The sequence below is a fragment of the Spodoptera frugiperda genome, chromosome 3 (genome assembly GCF_023101765.2).
Source record: "Spodoptera frugiperda isolate SF20-4 chromosome 3, AGI-APGP_CSIRO_Sfru_2.0, whole genome shotgun sequence".
Lineage (NCBI taxonomy): Eukaryota > Metazoa > Arthropoda > Insecta > Lepidoptera > Noctuidae > Spodoptera > Spodoptera frugiperda.
Window position 1 is genome coordinate 1632355 of NC_064214.1, and position 18991 is coordinate 1651345.

Sequence of the window (18991 nt, forward strand, 5' to 3'; positions counted from 1 at the left end):
GAAATGTGTAATGTTGCACAGACGGTTTTGTTTCTTCAATCACACTCACATTTAAATTTCATTAAAAACTTACTAATGAGATTTTATTGTAAATTGAACACTTTGTAATACTGGCAGTAAACAGAATGTACACCAAAACCATATTCGTTTTTGTACATGATTTTTGCATTATTCGAAAATGCAAGATGTCAATTACATGATAATGTCAATGGCTTATTTTATATTTTCTTTGATTGGCTTTTAAAATTAATTTCTTAACTATAAGTGTAGTTCCATGTAGAGGGTGGTTTCATTTTGGTCTCTGCGGTCAGCAGTCGAAATTATTGTGAGAAAATCTGTAAGTAACAAAATATCTAACAACTCTGTATTTGGTCACTTTAGTACCTATATTTATTCGCCTATACTTTTATAATTAAACGCATTGAAATGTATAGGTAGGTACCTAGGTACATTTTGATTTTAACACCTTGATACAGTGGGTAGGTACTTAGATTAGTAGAATGTGTTATTGGGCTATTTGTAGACAATTTGAATACCTTATACTCAACTATTTCATTACTTACTTAGTACTTACCTATACTTGATATATGTATTGATTTATCTAATGTTTGATTTGTTTCAGATTAGTAGATTTTGTTTAACCGCCATCAGAATCAAACTCATAATTAAACATGGCTATAACTTCATTCGATATTTCGTGTAATATAAATAAAGTACCCATTGAATCGACTTGTTCAGCACTTAGTTCCAAAGGAGGCAATGCATGCCAATTATTAAAAATTAACATAGCGACGGACAGAAGCTTGTCAAGCAATGCCAGTAGGCGTACCAATAAATCTAAAAAGAACATCTCCCGGTCTCCGTATCTGGCAAACGACGGATTTCAGTTACTTTCAAGAGTTACAGAAAAACGAATGGTTCATAAAAAAACAACTGATATTGTTTCGTCTTTTCCGTTGGCAGTAAATATTTACAAAGCGAATTCTGATGAATTCAAATTACCAAAAAAAGTTAAAAAGGTTAAAAAATCAGTGCTAACTCTTCCAAATGATCCGGCTCCAATGCCACAAGTATGCACAGTAAGCGATATGAACGATTCGGAATATTGCGAAAAGATTAGCCAAGATCGCAAACAAAAAGTTATTAAAAAGCGTAATCCAATTCAAAATAATAGGAAGACTCGAATGCGACAAAAAGATCATGAATTTTACGATAGAGACGCACGATTTTGTTCACAACTAAATATAGCTATAGATTGTAGCTCGACAGACATGATGAAAAATTTTAATGGAGACGGTGGTAAAGTGTTTGCCAAGAAAAAATCAACATTTTGTAAACCTCAATCAGGTATGTCCGGCAACCTAAATGATGTTTGGACCGTGCTAAGAAATATAAACAAGTTTCAGTTTAGGCCATCACCTCCAGCGTCAGATGGAAGCAGTATACCAGTCCTAAAAAAAAGAAAATCATATAAAAGGAGACTGAACCGTAAAGACGCACGGTAAGTAGCTATTTAGTAAATTGTAAAACAAATCATAATATTTCAAGAGAAATTACATTTAACGTAATGTTTCAGAGTGATTGAGACTTGTCGTACCGAAAAGTTTGCATACATATCCAGTTACGAATTGGATGATAAATCTCCCCGTACTTTCTCACCATCCTCTAGTGCAGACCGAATCACGGTTATTGAAAAACAAAATGAGTTTGACAAAATATGCAAAGAGTTTGAAAAACAGCTTATTACTCACGATTTCCTTAAAGACAGTAATAATGTCGGTAATACAAAAATTAAAAGTGCGAAAGCTAAAAGGAGGTGTAGAAGCCCCCAAAGAAATATAAAAGCTGTACCTAATGTTGGACCAAAAGAACATAAACCTACTTTGAAAAAAAAGAAGAAAAAAACGAAGCGTCCTGTCGACCAGCGAAGTAAAACTCCACGAACTCAAAGCAGCGGAAATAGAGATTCTCTATTGGATGCTAAAACATTAAAATTTAATTATAATTCTGATGTATCGTCGCATAAACCTGACAGAAATGATAATACGAGTCCAACTAAAGGAAGTTTCGTTTACTCAGATTATTCGGGATCGAGCAAAGCTGAACAACCTCAAAAACATGATGAGCCAGAGAGTATCAGTGGTAAATTATCATAATGTACCTAATCCAGTTTAAAACTTGTCACTTCGTTTGCTCAGAATATACTTCTAGACGATGCCTTAACCAAAGTTCAATGTCCTGCCTACTTTAGGTAGACACAGTACGTAATAATATGTGTAGATTATATAACATTCCTCTAAATTTATTTTCAGAGAAATTAACAGTAAATTCTAGTTTGCCAGTAAATAACTCATCTCCAGTAGGTGTGACCAAAGAGCAATTGTTGCCTGCTAGTTCAATCTTACCTAAACAATTTGATCCTCCTAAAAGGAAACCACGTTTGGTTACTACAATGCCGAGTTCGTGTATAATGCCAAAATTAACACAGACTGAAATAAAAAGGAGACTGGCGAATATCAGGTTTCCAATCGTCGTCTTAGGAAAAGATCAAGTTAGTTCAAATATACAAGTAATGGATTACGATCCCCCACAATTCAGTGGCTTAGAAGACCACATATGGCCATTTATGAAGGATTGGTCTCCGAATACCACGAAAAATGCCACACATCACAATAACAATATAAACAAAAAAAGTGTTTCTTTTGTATCGGATACGAATTCAAGTAAGTCGCGCAAAACTATTACAGAAATAACCATAATCAAACAATCACCGATAATAAATATGAAGAAAACAGAAACTACGGAAACAGCTCCTACAAGTAAAAAGAACGTTAAACATCCACCTTCTACTGATATTGCTGACAAGTTATTGCAATGTTCTAAGAAGCAAAAATCGATTGTACAATTGAAGGACAAAATGTTGAATTTTTTATATAAAAAGACTTCGAATCGCAACCTTACTTCAAGCACTGATCAAACTGTTGAAAGCAAACCCAAATGTCCAGTCGTCACCGAAAATAAATTGGTTGCCACTGAAAATGAACAGAGGCCTACAAGTCCCACGGTACTTAATGAAGCGTCTAAGAGAAAACCTTATTCCAATTCGTTCCAAAAAAACAAGAAATCCCAAAATTATGCTTATCCTTGGGCCAAAGCGAAATGGGCGAGTGATTTCATAGAAAATGTTATAAGGAAAATACGAAACGGAGTTTATTACAACCAAGAACATAAAGATTTTGGTCAGATATTTCCAATTGGTAAGGTATTAATTGTACTTAACAAACTCAAATAATGTAAAAAAATGTATTAATATTATTTTCAAAATTTTAGATTTCAAAGAAGTCTCCGTACAAACTGGATCGTCGTGCGATTCTGTTGATTCTACAAAGACTTATAGAAGTGACTTATCAAGTTCAGATCTTACATATGATCTGATAGAACACCCTGATATACCAGGGTTTAATCATACACTACCCGCACTTGAAATAAAAACACTAAACACGAACCAAATTGCAGTGAAACACTGTGTGACGAACGTTATGGTACAGTTTGACGTAACAGTCCCAGCTAAGGATACCAAAAGTGTCACCAGTATCACTAAAGCTATATCTTTAATCCCATTAGAAGTGACTGATAGTCATACGAAGGTATACAAATGCAAAACAACAATTTTCAATGGTATGTTACCTGCGGAGATATGCAGCATTCTACCGAAAATGATGAACAATATCATTAATTCAACAAGTAAAACTATAAGCTCAGATAGCTCTTTCACAATATGTCCAACAAAAACAGAGTCCTGCTTATCCACAATATCGGAACAAGCTCGCTATGAGAATGCTGAATACTTGAATGCCAAAATATTGAAGACTCCCTCAATATCGAAATTGAGAAGGAGTTTTAAGGGAAGTTTTTCAAATAAAGTCCTGATTAAACCAGTACATAAGAAACACGTTTTTCAAATAGATTACGACAGTTGTTTTGCGACAGATTTATTACCTCAGGTTTCGTTGGATGATTTACTGCAGTATGAAGTGGGTCCATTAGCTGTTGAACTGGACGGTTTTAGATATGAGCAATTGCAACAAAATATGCAACCATCAAATGAACCAGTAACTGAAGTAGTACAACCTACTTGCACTACTTTGGCAATGTACACGAGTAGCACTAACAGAATGACTGCGGCTTTCTCATCTTGTGATCTTATGGCTTTGATGAAAAGTTTATGGTATAATTACAACTTACAAATACATTTCAATTTAAGCTCTTATTTCGAAATGCTTGAACTGCAATATGATGGTCAAAATATTAAATTAAATGTGTCGCTTACAAAAGATAATGCTGTACAACAAAATGTTGCAGTAACTGTAAGCAACGTGAAAATTGATTCGTTGTTCGAAGCATTGCCAAAAGGCAATGCCAACAAGAGAGTACGGGACAAAGCTCCTTTGAAATGTATAGAATACGTAAATGCAGCGCTAGCAAACAGAACAAAGAGCACAGAGGCAAGCCAAGTTACAATTACCAAGGTTAAAAGGAAAGGATTATATAAACTTTATAGAAAATGTAAATCAACCACTAATTTACCGATATTAGGAGACAAAAATCTTCACACACCATTAAGTAGAATCACAACTATGGATGAATTTTTTCAAGTTCTTGGATCCAAAAAATTGCTTTCTAGTGTCTTTGATGGGTATTCTTCTGAGAAAATTTTGTCCTCGATAATAGAGGTAGGTAATGTCATTTCCTTTATAAAAATTGTTGGTATAAAGTCATTTAAATCTAAATGCATTAACTTTGTTTATTTAAATATACAGATGAAGAATTGGATTACTGAAATAAATGCGAAGCAGGCTTTACTGATATTGTTACTGACAAATAAGAAAGATACGCAGAATTTAGTGCGATTCAGGCCAATAATTCTGCAGGGTATCGCAGTTAACAGGATCACACGAGCTACTGAGTTAGACATGGAGATTGAAGTCATTGAGAGAGAAAATTTAAATAAATTATCGCAGGTAATTTCAACAAAACAACACTTACAGAACTACCTAGCGGGCTTTGCCGTGGTTCCGGCTCGAAAAGCAGGAGTAAGAATAGGGTGGTTTTTAGTCAGTATGAGGCAAGAGAAATCATTGGATGATTATCTCCCTTTAAAAAAGGTAAAAATTGTCAAAGCAACTCGCCTTTTGTTGCGTATCGAGTCCGGGATTCGTAGAGTTCCTTCAAAAGGCGGGTAACCTTTTGGGGAGATAGACAAGAGAGTGTGAGAGGCAGAAAATGGGAATTTTCCCACGAATTTGTAATCGGGGGAAATTGGGAAGTAAATGTTTGATTCATTCAAAGTATATTTTGGTTTGGAGACGTCATGAAAATTTTAATTTTTCCCATTTGAGGCAACGCATGTCCTCAATAGACCACCTTGGAGACCCAAATAAACCGTTAAGTTATAAAGCCTCACACCGGTTACGATACATCCCTAATACTTTTTAATTTTTTTTACTATTTTTTTCGTAGTTCGAAGGAATATCATACTTGCCGGCTTCTGTCACGAATTACGACAATCTTTTAGAAGAGTTGTACTGGATAGCTAAGACTACTGTGAGATGTTTTTATTATGTTTTGTTTTCACGTAGATAATGAATTAAGTATTTTGCTTTTTTTACTAGAGGGCGCTGTGCTATTTTAATGCCTAAACACCGGTTTTTTGTTAATGCCTTCGTTTCTAAAGACGTTACAATAACTATATAAAATTTTCAGGCTTCAGATTATAAAAAACCTTTTGATGAATCATCAGAAAGGCTTCTAAAGTCTTTACTAGAGAAACGCAAGAAGTTAAATCCATCGTATCTCCGAGTAATGGCACGCTATGTGGGTCTCGGACTACTAAAACCGCAGGCAAAATGTTGAAAATTTTAATTAGTGATGTTTTTAAATTATTTAATTGACACAAATTATGGAAGTATGTTGCTAGTCAGAAATTGACGAGTGGTTTATAAAGAAATATTTATTTTATATATCTATTTATGGTAATAAATTATTTTATAAAGTTAAATGTCGTTTTTCTTTATTCATTACGGCTTTTGGGGTATTTCTATCCAGTTTCTTTCTAATGAGGGATATTATTTACTCATCAGATGTACCTATCACGCCGGTCGAGCCGGCCCATTCATGCTCTCACACACTAATGTCTGAATGGCCAATAATGATGATGACAAACAGGAATAGGCTAGTTTCCTACTAGTCAAATTCAACACTTTTTTCGAAACGTCTATGAACTTTATAAAATCTATTATCTTTTATGACGTCATCAGATTTTTACGTGAAATAGCACTTATTTCTAGAAATTGAGCTAGAAAAAATCGAAAATTAAGCAGTTCATCAAATTGATGAATGAGAGTGTGATTATTTTTGGATAATTATTTTATTGTATTGAAAAGTTGTAATAATTTATTTTTGATCTACATACTTCATGTTATGTTAGTTTAATAATATGAAGTTTTTTATATCCAACATCAGAAATCGATGAAATATCCTGTGACTGTAATGAACCTGTACTTCTTAATACACTAGAAATAAATCCGTTAGCGGGTCAATTTCAAACCGGCCGTAAAAAGTGGGTTTATGAAATAACTCCTATAATATTGTTGAAACACACGTCATATCTATTTAATGGGATGCATACGTAACATTTTAATATTGTACAGATGGAAATCTTGAACTATCATATTTAATAATCGAGATAATTAAAAGAAACTACCTATTTTTTCATTTGTGTCACCGGTTCTTTTCCTACTTTTTCAACAAAACTTTAAATATACAAAATATTACTCTGCGAAATTGTATATTTTTTTATTTTGGTTACACTTTATAACCATAACTTCATGTTACGCTAAATAGTTTTAAATTAATTTAAAATATAACACGATTTCTCTGTGTTTTATTTAACTATAATTTTTTTCAATCATTTGTGTCGACTAAACAAAAGTTCCCGTAATAAACAAAGGCTGTGCGTTACTGCCATCCCCACTCCTACGCCGCGTAAAGGGCCCCCAGTGGCACGCAAACGTTCGACAAGAGCAGATGCGCGCTTTATTATCCTGGTAAGAAATCACAATTTTACTCTGTTTCTGTGCTTAATACAAAAATGTAATCATTCGTGTTTATAATAGTGTGGTAGTAAGTGTTTGAATAATGAATTGTTTATCATGCACGTAGATTAGTAACAAATAAGCGGGACATTTTGTGGCCTTCTAATAGCGTCTAAAATATTCTATGACGCAATAAATTAGATTTTTTGTTGAAAATTTCATTCATGTCACTTCATTCGTGTACGTTTTTTGAGTAACACTAATGAAATTCCATTCGACACGAATGAAGCGGTTTATGGGCGGCCGTACACGGACGGCTTCAAGCAGTTATAACCGACTGCTTGAAGCCGGCACGATGAACTATAGCCATTCATTCGCTGCCGTACACACGACTGCTCGAGCAGTCGCGAACACTTCAAGCCGTCAACAGCTTCAAGCAGTCGACGCCGACCGCTCGAGCAGTCCGTGTACGGCCGCTCAATTACTTCACTCCGAAAAGGAGGGTTTTTTTTATGGTAGGTAAAAATCATCAAATGACGAATCCCGCTCTTGGGCAGAGCGGGAAACAGTGTCAGAATTTTACTGACTAAAGACTACCCCGTTCCTTCCATGCCATTCGTACTGGGCCCCAGCAGGCTTCGACCCTTCTTCAGGGTCACTACAGTTGCTGACAACTCCTTGAGGCGCGCGGGAACGGTGTGCGCCGTCGACGACTGAGCTTGGTCCGGATTGTTACCAGACAACCGGACGGTGAGCTACCCATTGCTCGCCGTCCGCAAGCCCGCGCCTACGGTGGCTGGAAATCTGGATCGGAATCGGAATCACAGCGGCGTCTGGGGCGTTGTCGCTCCAGACGTATTCTTATGCGGTCGGCCTCCTCCTTGGCTAGCATTACTGCGTCGCAGAAGGGGGCGAGCGCGTTCCACCCCTCCTCGCTCCGGACCATGGCCTCGACCAAGGCCCGGCGCGAGAGATCGCCGCCGCCGATCACCCCCACGAGGACACGGCGATGCTCGTCCCAAGCGGGGCACACCTCTACTGTGTGCTCCACCGTGTCCTCCGGGCGGGCCATACAGTGATGACACCCGGGCGTCTCTTCCGCACGAATCCGATGCAGGAACCACCCGAACTTTCCGTGTCCGGTGAGGACCTGCGTCATGCGAAATGTGAGAACGCCCTGAGGTCTCGCCAGCCACGCCTCAAAGAGGGGTCTTACTGTACACTCCTTTTCGGTGGGCACGCCACCGAAAAGGAGTGTTTTGTTAAGATTATTAAATGGTTTTTATAGTATACGGTAAATTGTTTTAGGTTTAAAATGGCGAAAGAAAAATCTAAGAAAAATGAAGAGGAATTAGAAAGGAGACGGATTGGAAGAAGGGAAAAATATAAACGAATAAAAAACGATCCCGAAAAATATACCATTGAAAGGGCCAAAAAAAAGGAAGCTTACTTAAAGAGGAAAAATCGATAAAGAAAGAAAATGTAAAAAGACTTGCAGATGTTAAATTTGACTGGACAAATCAGAAATTTATAAAAACCCAACAGAAGGTATCCGGTGGGCATGAAGAGGCTTTCCTCCGCTTTATTAATGAAGGGTCTTTTGAGAATATTACAGAAAAAGAATAGAAATGAAAAAAGAGAAGAAAAAGTGATTAAAACTTTAACCATGATCAAGACTGATTATTAAATTAAGTTATATAGCAAAATAATCCAAGAATTCATTAACAATAAGATTGAATAAGAAACCAAAAACTATAGCCCGACCGCTTGTCTGAGACCGTCCCTGAGGTAGCTGCGCAGTGCGGGACGTAACGTGAGAGCTCACTGATACGTCAACTTGTGACAACAGTCGGCCCTCCCGCACCGCGCAGCTGCCTCAGGAATGCTCTCAGTTAAGCGGTGGTACAGATTTAACATTAGGAGATAGCCTATCAAAAATGACTGATTTATTAAGGAAAAGTAGTTAGATAGAAACAATATACGAGAAATTTATTATTTTATATGAAAAAAAAGTTTGTTACTAATAATTCGTTGATCACAAAAAAAAATTGTTACATTAATCGTGTTTTACTTGATATTTGTTTTGTATTTTATATTGTCAAACTTTGATTAAATGCTTAATAAAAGTACATATTCTTGTTTTGTTTCTCACTTCACACCTAAAAATTTACTTACATAATCAATAATTATTATGTGGTTCGGTACCCAAAATCATTAGTGTCATGCAGACTTCATTCGTGTACTAAGAATTTCATTCGTCTTCCCAGGCAACTCATTCGTGTTACCTTGATCTTGATTTTTTGTCACTTATAAGTCGATGTACGCACCGTGATTTATATTTGCATACATATCTCCATTACAGTAAACGTTATAGACCGCCAGTTAGCAATAAAACGGCTGTTTGCAGATAGCGAAAAAAGTGTCAAATTAATTCGTCTCGTGAAATCGACCCTAGCGTCCGATCCAATCGATGTACCAAACTTAGGAGATTTTGAAGAATCCAGTGTTTCTAGCAGTAATTAGGCAGAAAATTATTTTTGAGCAACAAATAAAAACTAAATGACTGATTAGAAATTAAAAAAATAACTAAGCATAAAAAAAATAATTACCAAAAATTTATGTAAATATGTAGCTGATTGAAAATTTTTAAATAGACCAGAGGGGGCCTACTCCGGTTCTCGAATCCGAAATTTCGTTTAATCTTCGGCCGTAGGTTTTCTTGACTTACTAATAGAATTACTTGAAATAACGTTTTATTTTTAATTTCATATCAAAACCTATTTATTTATCTTCATTTCATTCGTTTATTTTGGTTCCCGAAAGTTCGCAATAAATAGAATAAAATTGTAGTACGAAATCTGCGAAGTTTTGGACAAAACTTCGTTTTCTTTGAATTAGAGTAGACCTACAGATTAGTTTTAAAGTGCACATTTATTTACTACTAGCTTTTGCCCGCGACTTCGTTCGCGTGGAATAGTGACTTCCGGCAAATTTTTGGTTTTAACCAAATAGTTCCCGATCTCGCGGGATCTCTTCAAAAATGAGATGTGGAAGATATTCCAGGGAACTCTTCAAAAATCAACATAATGAGCTCTGCGTTTGAATTTAATAGATGTATACTCACTTAGGGCATTGAAAAAATAGTTTAAAAACGGACTTAAACTAACTTAAAACTAAAGAAAGCTACGAATTACGAATTTATAACAATTAAAAAAGAAACTATATTACAACCTATCCTCTATGCTATAATAACCAAGCTTAAACTAAATAATTTAAAAGAAACGACTTAAATCTAATCTAATTAAAAAAAAAATAGACTTACAATTTTATTAAAAAAACTAACTACAGTAACTACTAATAATCGATATCAAACTAAACCTACGTTAAATAGTTTAACCAAAAAACCAGGAAAACCCAACAAATAAACTTATTAATTGACAAATACAACGAAACCAATTTAGAATATACGAAACAGCAGGACCACTACAGACAAATAATCATACGACTGATAATACACTTTTTCTACGATAGTACCGAAGCGCTCGGCCGATACCCAACCAAATGAATGTAACGAAACCATAGCGCGATCTATTTCGATCCCAACGCCATCTATCGAGGATAAAGACAACTTGGATTATTTATTTATACTCCGTTCGGGCATTTTCTTTGTACTAAAAGTTTAATTATATTGATATTATTTTTTTCATACCTTTTTACTATTTATTTACTTTTTTCGATGAATTAAAACAATAACATGAACCGAAGTCGTGTAACGATCGACATAGAATTATCTATACTCCGTTAGAGCATTTTCTTTGTACTAAATGTTTTATTATATTGATATTATTTTTTTCATACCTTTTTACTATTTATTTACTTTTTTTCGATAAATTAAAACAATAACATGAACCGAAGTCGTGTAACGATCGACATAGAATTATTTATAAATAATTTATTTCTTATTTTTATTTTTTGATTTTTGAAATAAAAATATATCTATGTCCTTTCTAAGGTTCTAAACTATATCTGTACCAAATTTCAACCAAATCCGTCAAATAGTTGCGGAGATTAATGGTATAAGCATAGAATGTTCGACGTGATTCTTTAATTTGACATAACTTTTTTATTTATGAACCGATTGACATGAAACAAACACTAAATGTAAATTTAAGCATCCCACAATATATTCGTGAAAACCGCATCCAACTCGGATCAGCCGTTTCTGAGATTAGCGCGCACAGACGAACAGACAAACAGACAAACAGACAAACAGACAAACAGACAAACAGACAAACAGACAAACAGACAAACAGACAAACAGACAAAAAAAAAGTTAATTACATTTTTGAGTTCGACATCGACATAACAATAACCCCTGCTATTTTTTTTATTTTTATTTTCAATGAACTTTTCTACGATTTTATTATATGTATAGACTAGCTACTTCCGCGCGGTTTCACCCGCTCTGCTTGGCTCCTATTGGTCATAGCGTGATGTTTTATAGTCTATAGCCTTCCTCAATAAATGCACTATTCAACACAAAAAGAATTATTCAAATCGGACCAGTAGTTCTGGAGATTAGCTCGTTCAAACAAACAAACAAACTCTTCATTCAGCTTTATAATATTAGTATAGATAAAGAAAGATGATTGGGCAGCACAGGGGGATGGGACGCCGTCTCCTCCTTTTGCGAAGCAGTCATGCTAGCTAAGGAGGAGACGGAGCGCGTGAGAGAACGATCGTCCTCACGCCTTAGCCGCCGCAGGAGACACTCCGGGCGTCGGGGATCGCATGACGATCTCCGGCCACCGTAAGTGCTGGTCTGCGGACGGCGAGCAAGGGTAGCTCGCCGCCCGACCAGAACCAGACCCGCGCGTGCGGCGCGTCGCGTTCCGCGCGCGCCTCAAAGAGCCAGACCACCGCAAAAGGGGCCCAACAGGGCTGATACCCGATGCGGAGCTGCGGACAACGTAAAAGGTTACCGGGGCTCCGGCTCAAAGCAGAAGAAGACACTCCCTCTCGCCTCACCTAGGGCGGGAGAAGTCATTGGATGATTTTCCCCCTCAAAAAGAAAAAAAAAAATAAAAGATAAAGAAAGATGATGAAAATTAAGTCTAATCTGACATTACTAAGCCTGAAAACCATGAAGGGAAGTTTCCAATCACTAAAATAACATTAACAGTATCATCCATAGTTGGCTATTAATGACTATTAACTGTTTTTAATCGATTTATTAGCCGAATTATATTAAGCGGAATAACCAACACTACCTCTGGAGGATGCGAGCCGAACATACGCGTGATAATGTCATTGCGAATTACGATTTCTTATTATTCAGAAAATCCGCGGATTTGATTTTCGAATCCGGATTGACAACTCGAGTAAAAATGTACGGATATCCGGATTTTTCGGATTACGGATAGTCCGGATTGGATTCCCTAGTCCTAACGTCTATTCACCCCGTTTTATCGTAACCATAATCATAAGCGTAGACAAGAGGATACTGTCCTGTCTTGTATGAGACAGACTCTGTCTACGACGATATGGCTCTTACGTCGCGACAGGACAGCCGCAGGACGGGTGGTGTACAAGTTTTCTGTTGTTCAGGATATTTATTTATATCGAAATAGGTTCCGACCCTAGAGTTGCGCAGTGTGCACAGCTGTAGCACGAGACTCGTGACGCGAGTACCATGACCAAGATACAATATGGACTTATACAATAGACAGTGTATTTTTGCTTAATCTCTGGAGTGATACATAATGATTGGGTCGCATGATAGTAAATAATAAGAGAAGTATTTAGATTTTACATTTTTTTATTGTGTAAAGTAAATCACTTTTGCGGCGCACTCTTGTCGGAGCTCTTGGAGTCGCGCATTGAAGCCGAACGCCTGCGTTTGAGCTCTTCTTGGCGTCTTACCTGTAATAAGAAGAACAAACAATTAGCCAAATTCATTTCAAATGTTTCAAATTAGTCTCTTGGACGAATAATATGTTAAAAAATGTTGCTGATTTAATACCTTGATCTGTATCAAAGACACGCCAAGGGGTAAGACACAGCCATTACTCTTACAGCCAAGTAATATTTCTACAAATATCTTTGTAGTCATTATACCCGCTGTGTTAAATGAAGTAGGCTCACTCAAATATTAAATTACTTCTTGACTGACAAAACTTGGATTTATTTTTAAGCTCTAATCAATGTTGGTAGGGGTTTCAGCTTCAGATAATTTAAAAAATATGAGTAAACAAGGACTAAAAATACTATTTACCTTAGATTCCTTCTTTCTCTGTGCGAGCAACTTAGCGTACTCGTTCTCAGACTGCTTGCGCTTAGCCAGACGCTTCTTCTTGAGAGCCAGACGGTGGCGTCTGCGCTGGAGCACTACGGGGGTGACTAGCCTCTGGATCTTAGGGGCCTGGAGAGAAACATTACTATATTAATCACTGTTCATAAAGATTTGATAACATGTTAAATTAAGAACATGAACATAATAAATGACAAGTTCTTATTTTGTGTCGATATTTCAGAGGTTTAAAAGAAAATGTTCAGCACACTGTAAAAGTAGACAGACACGAGTCTGAATCTTCTGCTCGGCGCCGATATGATATACCCTGATGCTGCTGTTTCCAAACTAAGGAAGTTTAGAACCAATATTTAAATCAGGGATGAATTTTGTATGATATTGTTCAAACAATGAATGATAGCTATTTTTGTAATAACTTAGCTGTGTATCTGGCAATTTCACTTTGTTTCCAATGTAATCAGGCAGACACAATTTTTCGTCTAAAATAGTGGGCAATTTGCATGTTCTCAATTGTGGAACCCTTACAACAGCAATACATTTACTTACGACCCCAAAAAAAAACTTAACTAATTAGAGAAAGAAAACAAATTATCTCATTAATTTAAACTCCACTGTATTACAATGGCTAGAACTAAGCAACCAGTTGCTATGCAATGTGTTGGGTTGCCTTATAGATGAAAATATTCTGGGTCTAGGTTTAAAGACTATGTGAAACTTGTATGTTTGTAATTGCACCCAGAACCTTAGTATGAGGCCATATTCTCAAATGTACCAATATTTAACAGCTAAGTATATTACTAACCTTATATCTGGGTTTGGCGTTCTCCTTGCCCTCCTTGGCGGGAAGCAGACGTTTTACGACGTAGCGACGAACATCATCTTCCTTGGAGAGGTTGAACAGCTTGCGGATCTTGGAGGCACGCTTGGGTCCAAGACGACGGGGGACATTGCCGTCGGTAAGTCCGGGAATTTCCTGAAGAAATAAAAATGGATAAGGTTAGTGAAAGGCTTAGGAAAATCTGAATATTTGAGAATTATTTTAATTACACTTACAAATAAACTTAAAAGGCAAGATAATGAGCAATCACAACAAAACAAACTTTTATTTGCACTCAACAATATTGACCACATGATAAAAACACATGGTGTAATGATGAATTTGCTCATTAAAGTATGGACAATATTGTTATAATGATGAAAACTGAAATGTATGGTATTTGATACAGGCCTCTGAACAAATAATCCACAGGCTATGCCAAGTACCAGTTGATATCCCCTGGCGCATATAATTACTAAGATTTGGTTACCTTAGAAACAGTAAGAACAGGGTTATTTATATTGCCATCAATAAGTTATCCCAAGCCCTAATAATTCTTTAATAAATCACAATACAGCATGGTGTTTTCATAACTTTGAAAGAATATGGGTGTTTATCGATTTTTAAGATAAATAATCAAGATTTATATGCCAATATCATTCTCGACTTGTAAATATAAACTAAAGGTAAAAATATAGTTTTTACTCAATTAAAATCATGGTATTTACCTGTTCACCCTTGCGTACGATGACAAGAGCCAAGACTGAGAGGTTAGCATCAACAATGCAACCACGGACAGACTTGCGTTTCCTCTCACCATCACGACGGGGTCTGTAGCAAGAGTGGCCCTTTGACATCAACAAACGAACACGGCCTGAAAAGTTTTTAAAGAATTAGTAAACAGGGTACTATAGTATGAATATAGTTTTTCCAAGTTTAGAGTAAGGAATGGTTCTCTAGAGTGGGTAGTCGATTCCTAAAACGACCCACTGAGCAAGAGAACAATAACGCACATGTTACATGATTGACAGCTTTTAGGAAGTAATGATAAACTCATGTTATTAGACGACAAAGGTTATGTTGACTAAACCTGGATATAACACTTCATAGCGACAAAGAATAAGTTTAATTACTAGAATATCATGTACTTACTGTTGGTGAGGACTCCCTGCTTCATGGGGAAGCCCTGCTTGTCGTTTCCTCCGGCGATGCGGAGTACGTAGCCCTTCCATTCATCTCCTAGCTGATCCGCCTCCACTTCAGCGCCCATGCGCTTCTCGTAGAAGATGCGGAGCTTGTGCTCATCAACTACCTCGAACAACTTTTGACATCCCGTAGCCGGGAAGGAGACGTTCAGCTACAAAAACAAATTGAGGTTAGGAAAACAATCACACTTATGCATTTCGTCTGTAATGAAACTACCGCCGTTAAACACCACATAGTTATGTACTTTGACTAAAAACTACTTTGGAACTTTAATTATAAAACCACAAGGCACTTATTTATCGGCATGTTAAATTCACTTTCCACAATACATCAAATCCGATCGACTTTTTCTCAAAGAATCATTATAAGGTTTTTGTAAATAACTATGTAAACGTTTACGTAAACTATTATAGTAACACATCTTTACAATATTTCATTTATATTTAATATAAATTATTTAAAAATATTAGGAGAACCTTCATGACTGCGGTTAGATTCCGTGAACGTCAGCCATGAAAAAGACCAAAAACAATAATAGTGCTGCTGACAAGAGATGCGTATGGAGTTTTGACAGTTTACCGTTAGTGCACCTTGTCTATGCCGACTCGACTATTCGACTAAATTTAACCGTATTTTTTTTAATTTAGATAATATATATTTTTTTAATTAAGCAAAACAATAACTTGTTTGATTAAAACAAAATTTAGTATCATTTATTTATCTATAATATATAAGTTGAGTTCATGACGTTTCGAATAAAGACTTAACCTCTAGTCCAAAGGCAACGTAGCCTCGGTCCCGTTACGTCAGGCTTCTTTTTCCGTTCACAATAGAAAATTATGTTTATTTTTTTTTAATTTCTTTTTAATCGATAAATACTGAGCAATTCATATCTGTTTATTCTTATGTATATCCGAAAATATTTGCCTATCTCTCGCCCACAGGATTTAAAATAACGTAGCTATTAACTAATCTCGGATACTAAGAATTTCGTAAAATTATTATAATATTTAATAATACATACTTTTTTGAGTTGTGAATCTAAGTCTATCTATTGCAACTCTTAACTTGCAAAGCAGTTGCACTTTAAGGCAAAAATACATTTTACTGAAGTAGCGTATTGCAGCCACGTTGCAGTGCGCTGCCTGTTAAAAGTTAATATCAGTCTCATAGATCATATATTTTTTTAAATAATATTACACGAGCAAACTTGCATAATTATGAGTGAAAACTGAACGTAAACGTGAACTGAGTATGGCTAGTGTCAGTGGCGTAGCGTGAGTGTCGGCCGCCCGGGGCGGAAGACAATTTTGCCGCCCCCTTATTTAGGTATTTTAATTTAATGTATACTACACATTACATACATTCATAATAGAGAACTTTTCGGCGAGAACAGTCATGAATCAGAGCACTCCCCGTGGTATAGGCGATAGAAAATGCACAACGAAGCTACATCTCTACGCATTGCCAAAGTGTCAAGTCGGTTCCGATTCGCAAGCCGCTGGACGCGGTCCAGATGATGAACCTGGTACTGGGGTGCCCCCGTGTCCCGTGCCCCGCCCACAGATGAGAGCAGTATTCCATATGGGGCCGAACCTGCGCCTTATATAGAAGCAGGTGATGGGCTGGAGTGAAATACTGCCTTGATCTGTTGAGTACACCAAGCTTTTTCGAGGCTAATTTAGCCTTATCCTCTAGATGGCTACGGAACTGGACGTCCCTCGAAATGTTGATGCCAATTATCCCAATTCTTATACCGGGCTAAACACGCCGACCTGTGTCTTAGTAGGGTTAAACTGGAACAAATTAAGTTCACCCCAATCTGAGATTCTCCGCAAAGAAGTCTCGATTTCAGACACAAGTCTGTTTCGGTTCTCGATGACGTTTTCCCGAGAAATGTTAGCGCGGCCGGTATAATAGGCATCACCTGTACTGTCATCCGCATAACAATGAATGCTGCTGATTTGCAACATATCATTGATATGGAGGAGAAACAAGGTAGGTGATAGCACGCAGCCTTGAGGGACACCTGCGTTTACAGACAGAGAGTCGGAGCATTCCCCGTCGACAACGACCTTAATGCTTCTGTCTGCAAGGAAGCAGTAGACCCATTCGCACAATTTCTCGGGAAGACCATAGGAAGAAAGCTTCGAAAGAAGCGCTTTATGCCAAACCCGGTCGAAGGCTTTCGCCACGTCCATACGAAAACCGTATTGCTGGTCACTGAGTAGCTGGTGATCCTCTAGGTACTGCAAGAGCGGGCAGTTAATAATGGATTCCATTATTTTCGAGAAGAGGGAAGTTATGGCTATCGGTCTGTAGTTAGACCACAGAGTTAGACGGATTTGTTCTATCGCCTTTTTAGGGTTTCGTAGCCAAATGGCAAAAAACGAAACCCTTATAGATTCGTCATGTCTGTCTGTCTGTCCGTCCGTCCGTCCGTCCGTCCGTATGTCACAGCCATTTATTTCCGAAACTGTTGGGCCTACATAGTTGAAACTTTGAAGGTTGATGTATTTCGGTAACCGCTATTCGAATTTTGAATAAAAAATAATAAATTTAAAAATTAAAAGGGGGCACTCCATACATGGAACTGAAAAAAAAATTCAGCTTACTTATCCATAATGGCTATAGATAGGTCTTTAAAAAAGACATTAAGGTTCTTAAAACCATTTTTCGTCAAAATTAACCGTTTGAAAGTTAGACGCTTCTAAAGTGGAAAAATGAGTGTCCCCCCCCCCTCTAACTTTTAAAATAAGAGAAGGAGAAAACAAAAATAAATATATGCTGTAGATTTCAATAGAAACTAACAACGAAAATTGGTTTGAACCAGATATCATTATTAGTTTTTAAGAAATAAAACATTTTCAAAAACCGCAAATATAACTTTGTCGTTCATACAAACACTATGTAAAACCAAGTTATTTTACAACTTTTATATTATGTCATCTACTTGCTGTTACGGAATCCTTCATGGACGAGTCCGACTCGCACTTGGCCGGTTTTTGTTTAGGGATTGGATGGACCAAGGCCGTCTTCCATGATTTCGGGACTACGCCTAAAGAGTAAGCTCATTTTATTCGGTCCAAATTTGTACAGTCGACTCTATCTAAAGGTTCCCTCTCGGGGCAGGACCACTCGTTAAAGGTTTCATCTCCACTATCACTACTTTCTCCGATCTCTAGTTGCGAAAAAAATATAAAATGGTTGAAATATTTACAAAATATTTTTATTATTTATTGTTTAAAATTTGCCGCCCCCTAAAAAAGTGCCGCCCGGGGCGGGCCGCCCCTGCCGCCCCCACTACGCTACGCCACTGGCTAGTGTGTTGCGTATAATACATTTGCAACCCATTATCCCTACTCTTCCCTTAGGACGGATATTGTACCTACATTGTCTCCTGTACCTGCCTCCGTGTACCTAAGAGACGACTAAACTCACTAATTGACTATCCAATATTGGCAATTTGATCATTTTCCATAATAAACCAAAAAATATTTTATAGTTGGGAATATTTTTACGCGCTGTGTTTTAATGACGATTTTATTTTGTGTCGATTAACTA

General features: G+C 36.9%; 3 protein-coding genes and 1 long non-coding RNA gene across 6 annotated transcripts; 2 read left to right on the forward strand and 2 right to left on the reverse strand.

Moving 5' to 3' along the window:
* Nucleotides 1-151: 151 nt before the first annotated feature.
* On the forward strand, nt 152-6058 carry LOC118273873 (uncharacterized). Of its 3 annotated transcripts, XM_035591046.2 has the most exons (8): nt 153-337; nt 623-1501; nt 1577-2142; nt 2313-3257; nt 3331-4733; nt 4821-5021; nt 5521-5604; nt 5764-6058. In XM_035591046.2, the coding sequence occupies exons 2-8, from the start codon at nt 672-674 to the stop codon at nt 5911-5913; spliced, it is 4179 nt and encodes a 1392-aa protein (XP_035446939.2). In that variant the 5' UTR covers nt 153-337; nt 623-671; the 3' UTR covers nt 5914-6058. The 3 variants fall into 3 exon arrangements, with proteins under 3 accessions (XP_050562010.1, XP_035446939.2, XP_050562008.1); XM_050706051.1 differs by lacking the exon at nt 5521-5604; XM_050706053.1 differs by lacking the exons at nt 5521-5604; nt 5764-6058 and having other exon boundaries at nt 152-337; nt 3331-4737; nt 4821-4985.
* A 539-nt stretch (nt 6059-6597) lies between these two features.
* On the forward strand, nt 6598-9225 carry LOC118263108 (uncharacterized). Its single transcript, XR_007707348.1, has 2 exons — nt 6598-7106; nt 8403-9225. It is a non-coding gene; the product is annotated as an uncharacterized LOC118263108 (long non-coding RNA).
* LOC126912699 (uncharacterized) lies at nt 6831-8403 on the reverse strand. The gene has a single exon (XM_050706079.1). The coding sequence runs from the start codon at nt 8251-8253 to the stop codon at nt 7882-7884; it is 372 nt and encodes a 123-aa protein (XP_050562036.1). The 5' UTR covers nt 8254-8403; the 3' UTR covers nt 6831-7881.
* A 3669-nt stretch (nt 9226-12894) lies between the features above and the next one.
* Nucleotides 12895-16044, reverse strand: LOC118273894 (40S ribosomal protein S6). The gene is made up of 6 exons (XM_035591080.2): nt 15904-16044; nt 15374-15578; nt 14950-15095; nt 14207-14377; nt 13369-13515; nt 12895-13016 (listed from the first exon to the last, which is right to left on the reverse strand). Exons 1-6 carry the CDS (start codon nt 15907-15909, stop codon nt 12930-12932), a joined length of 762 nt encoding a protein of 253 aa, XP_035446973.1. The 5' UTR covers nt 15910-16044; the 3' UTR covers nt 12895-12929.
* Nucleotides 16045-18991: the final 2947 nt, after the last annotated feature.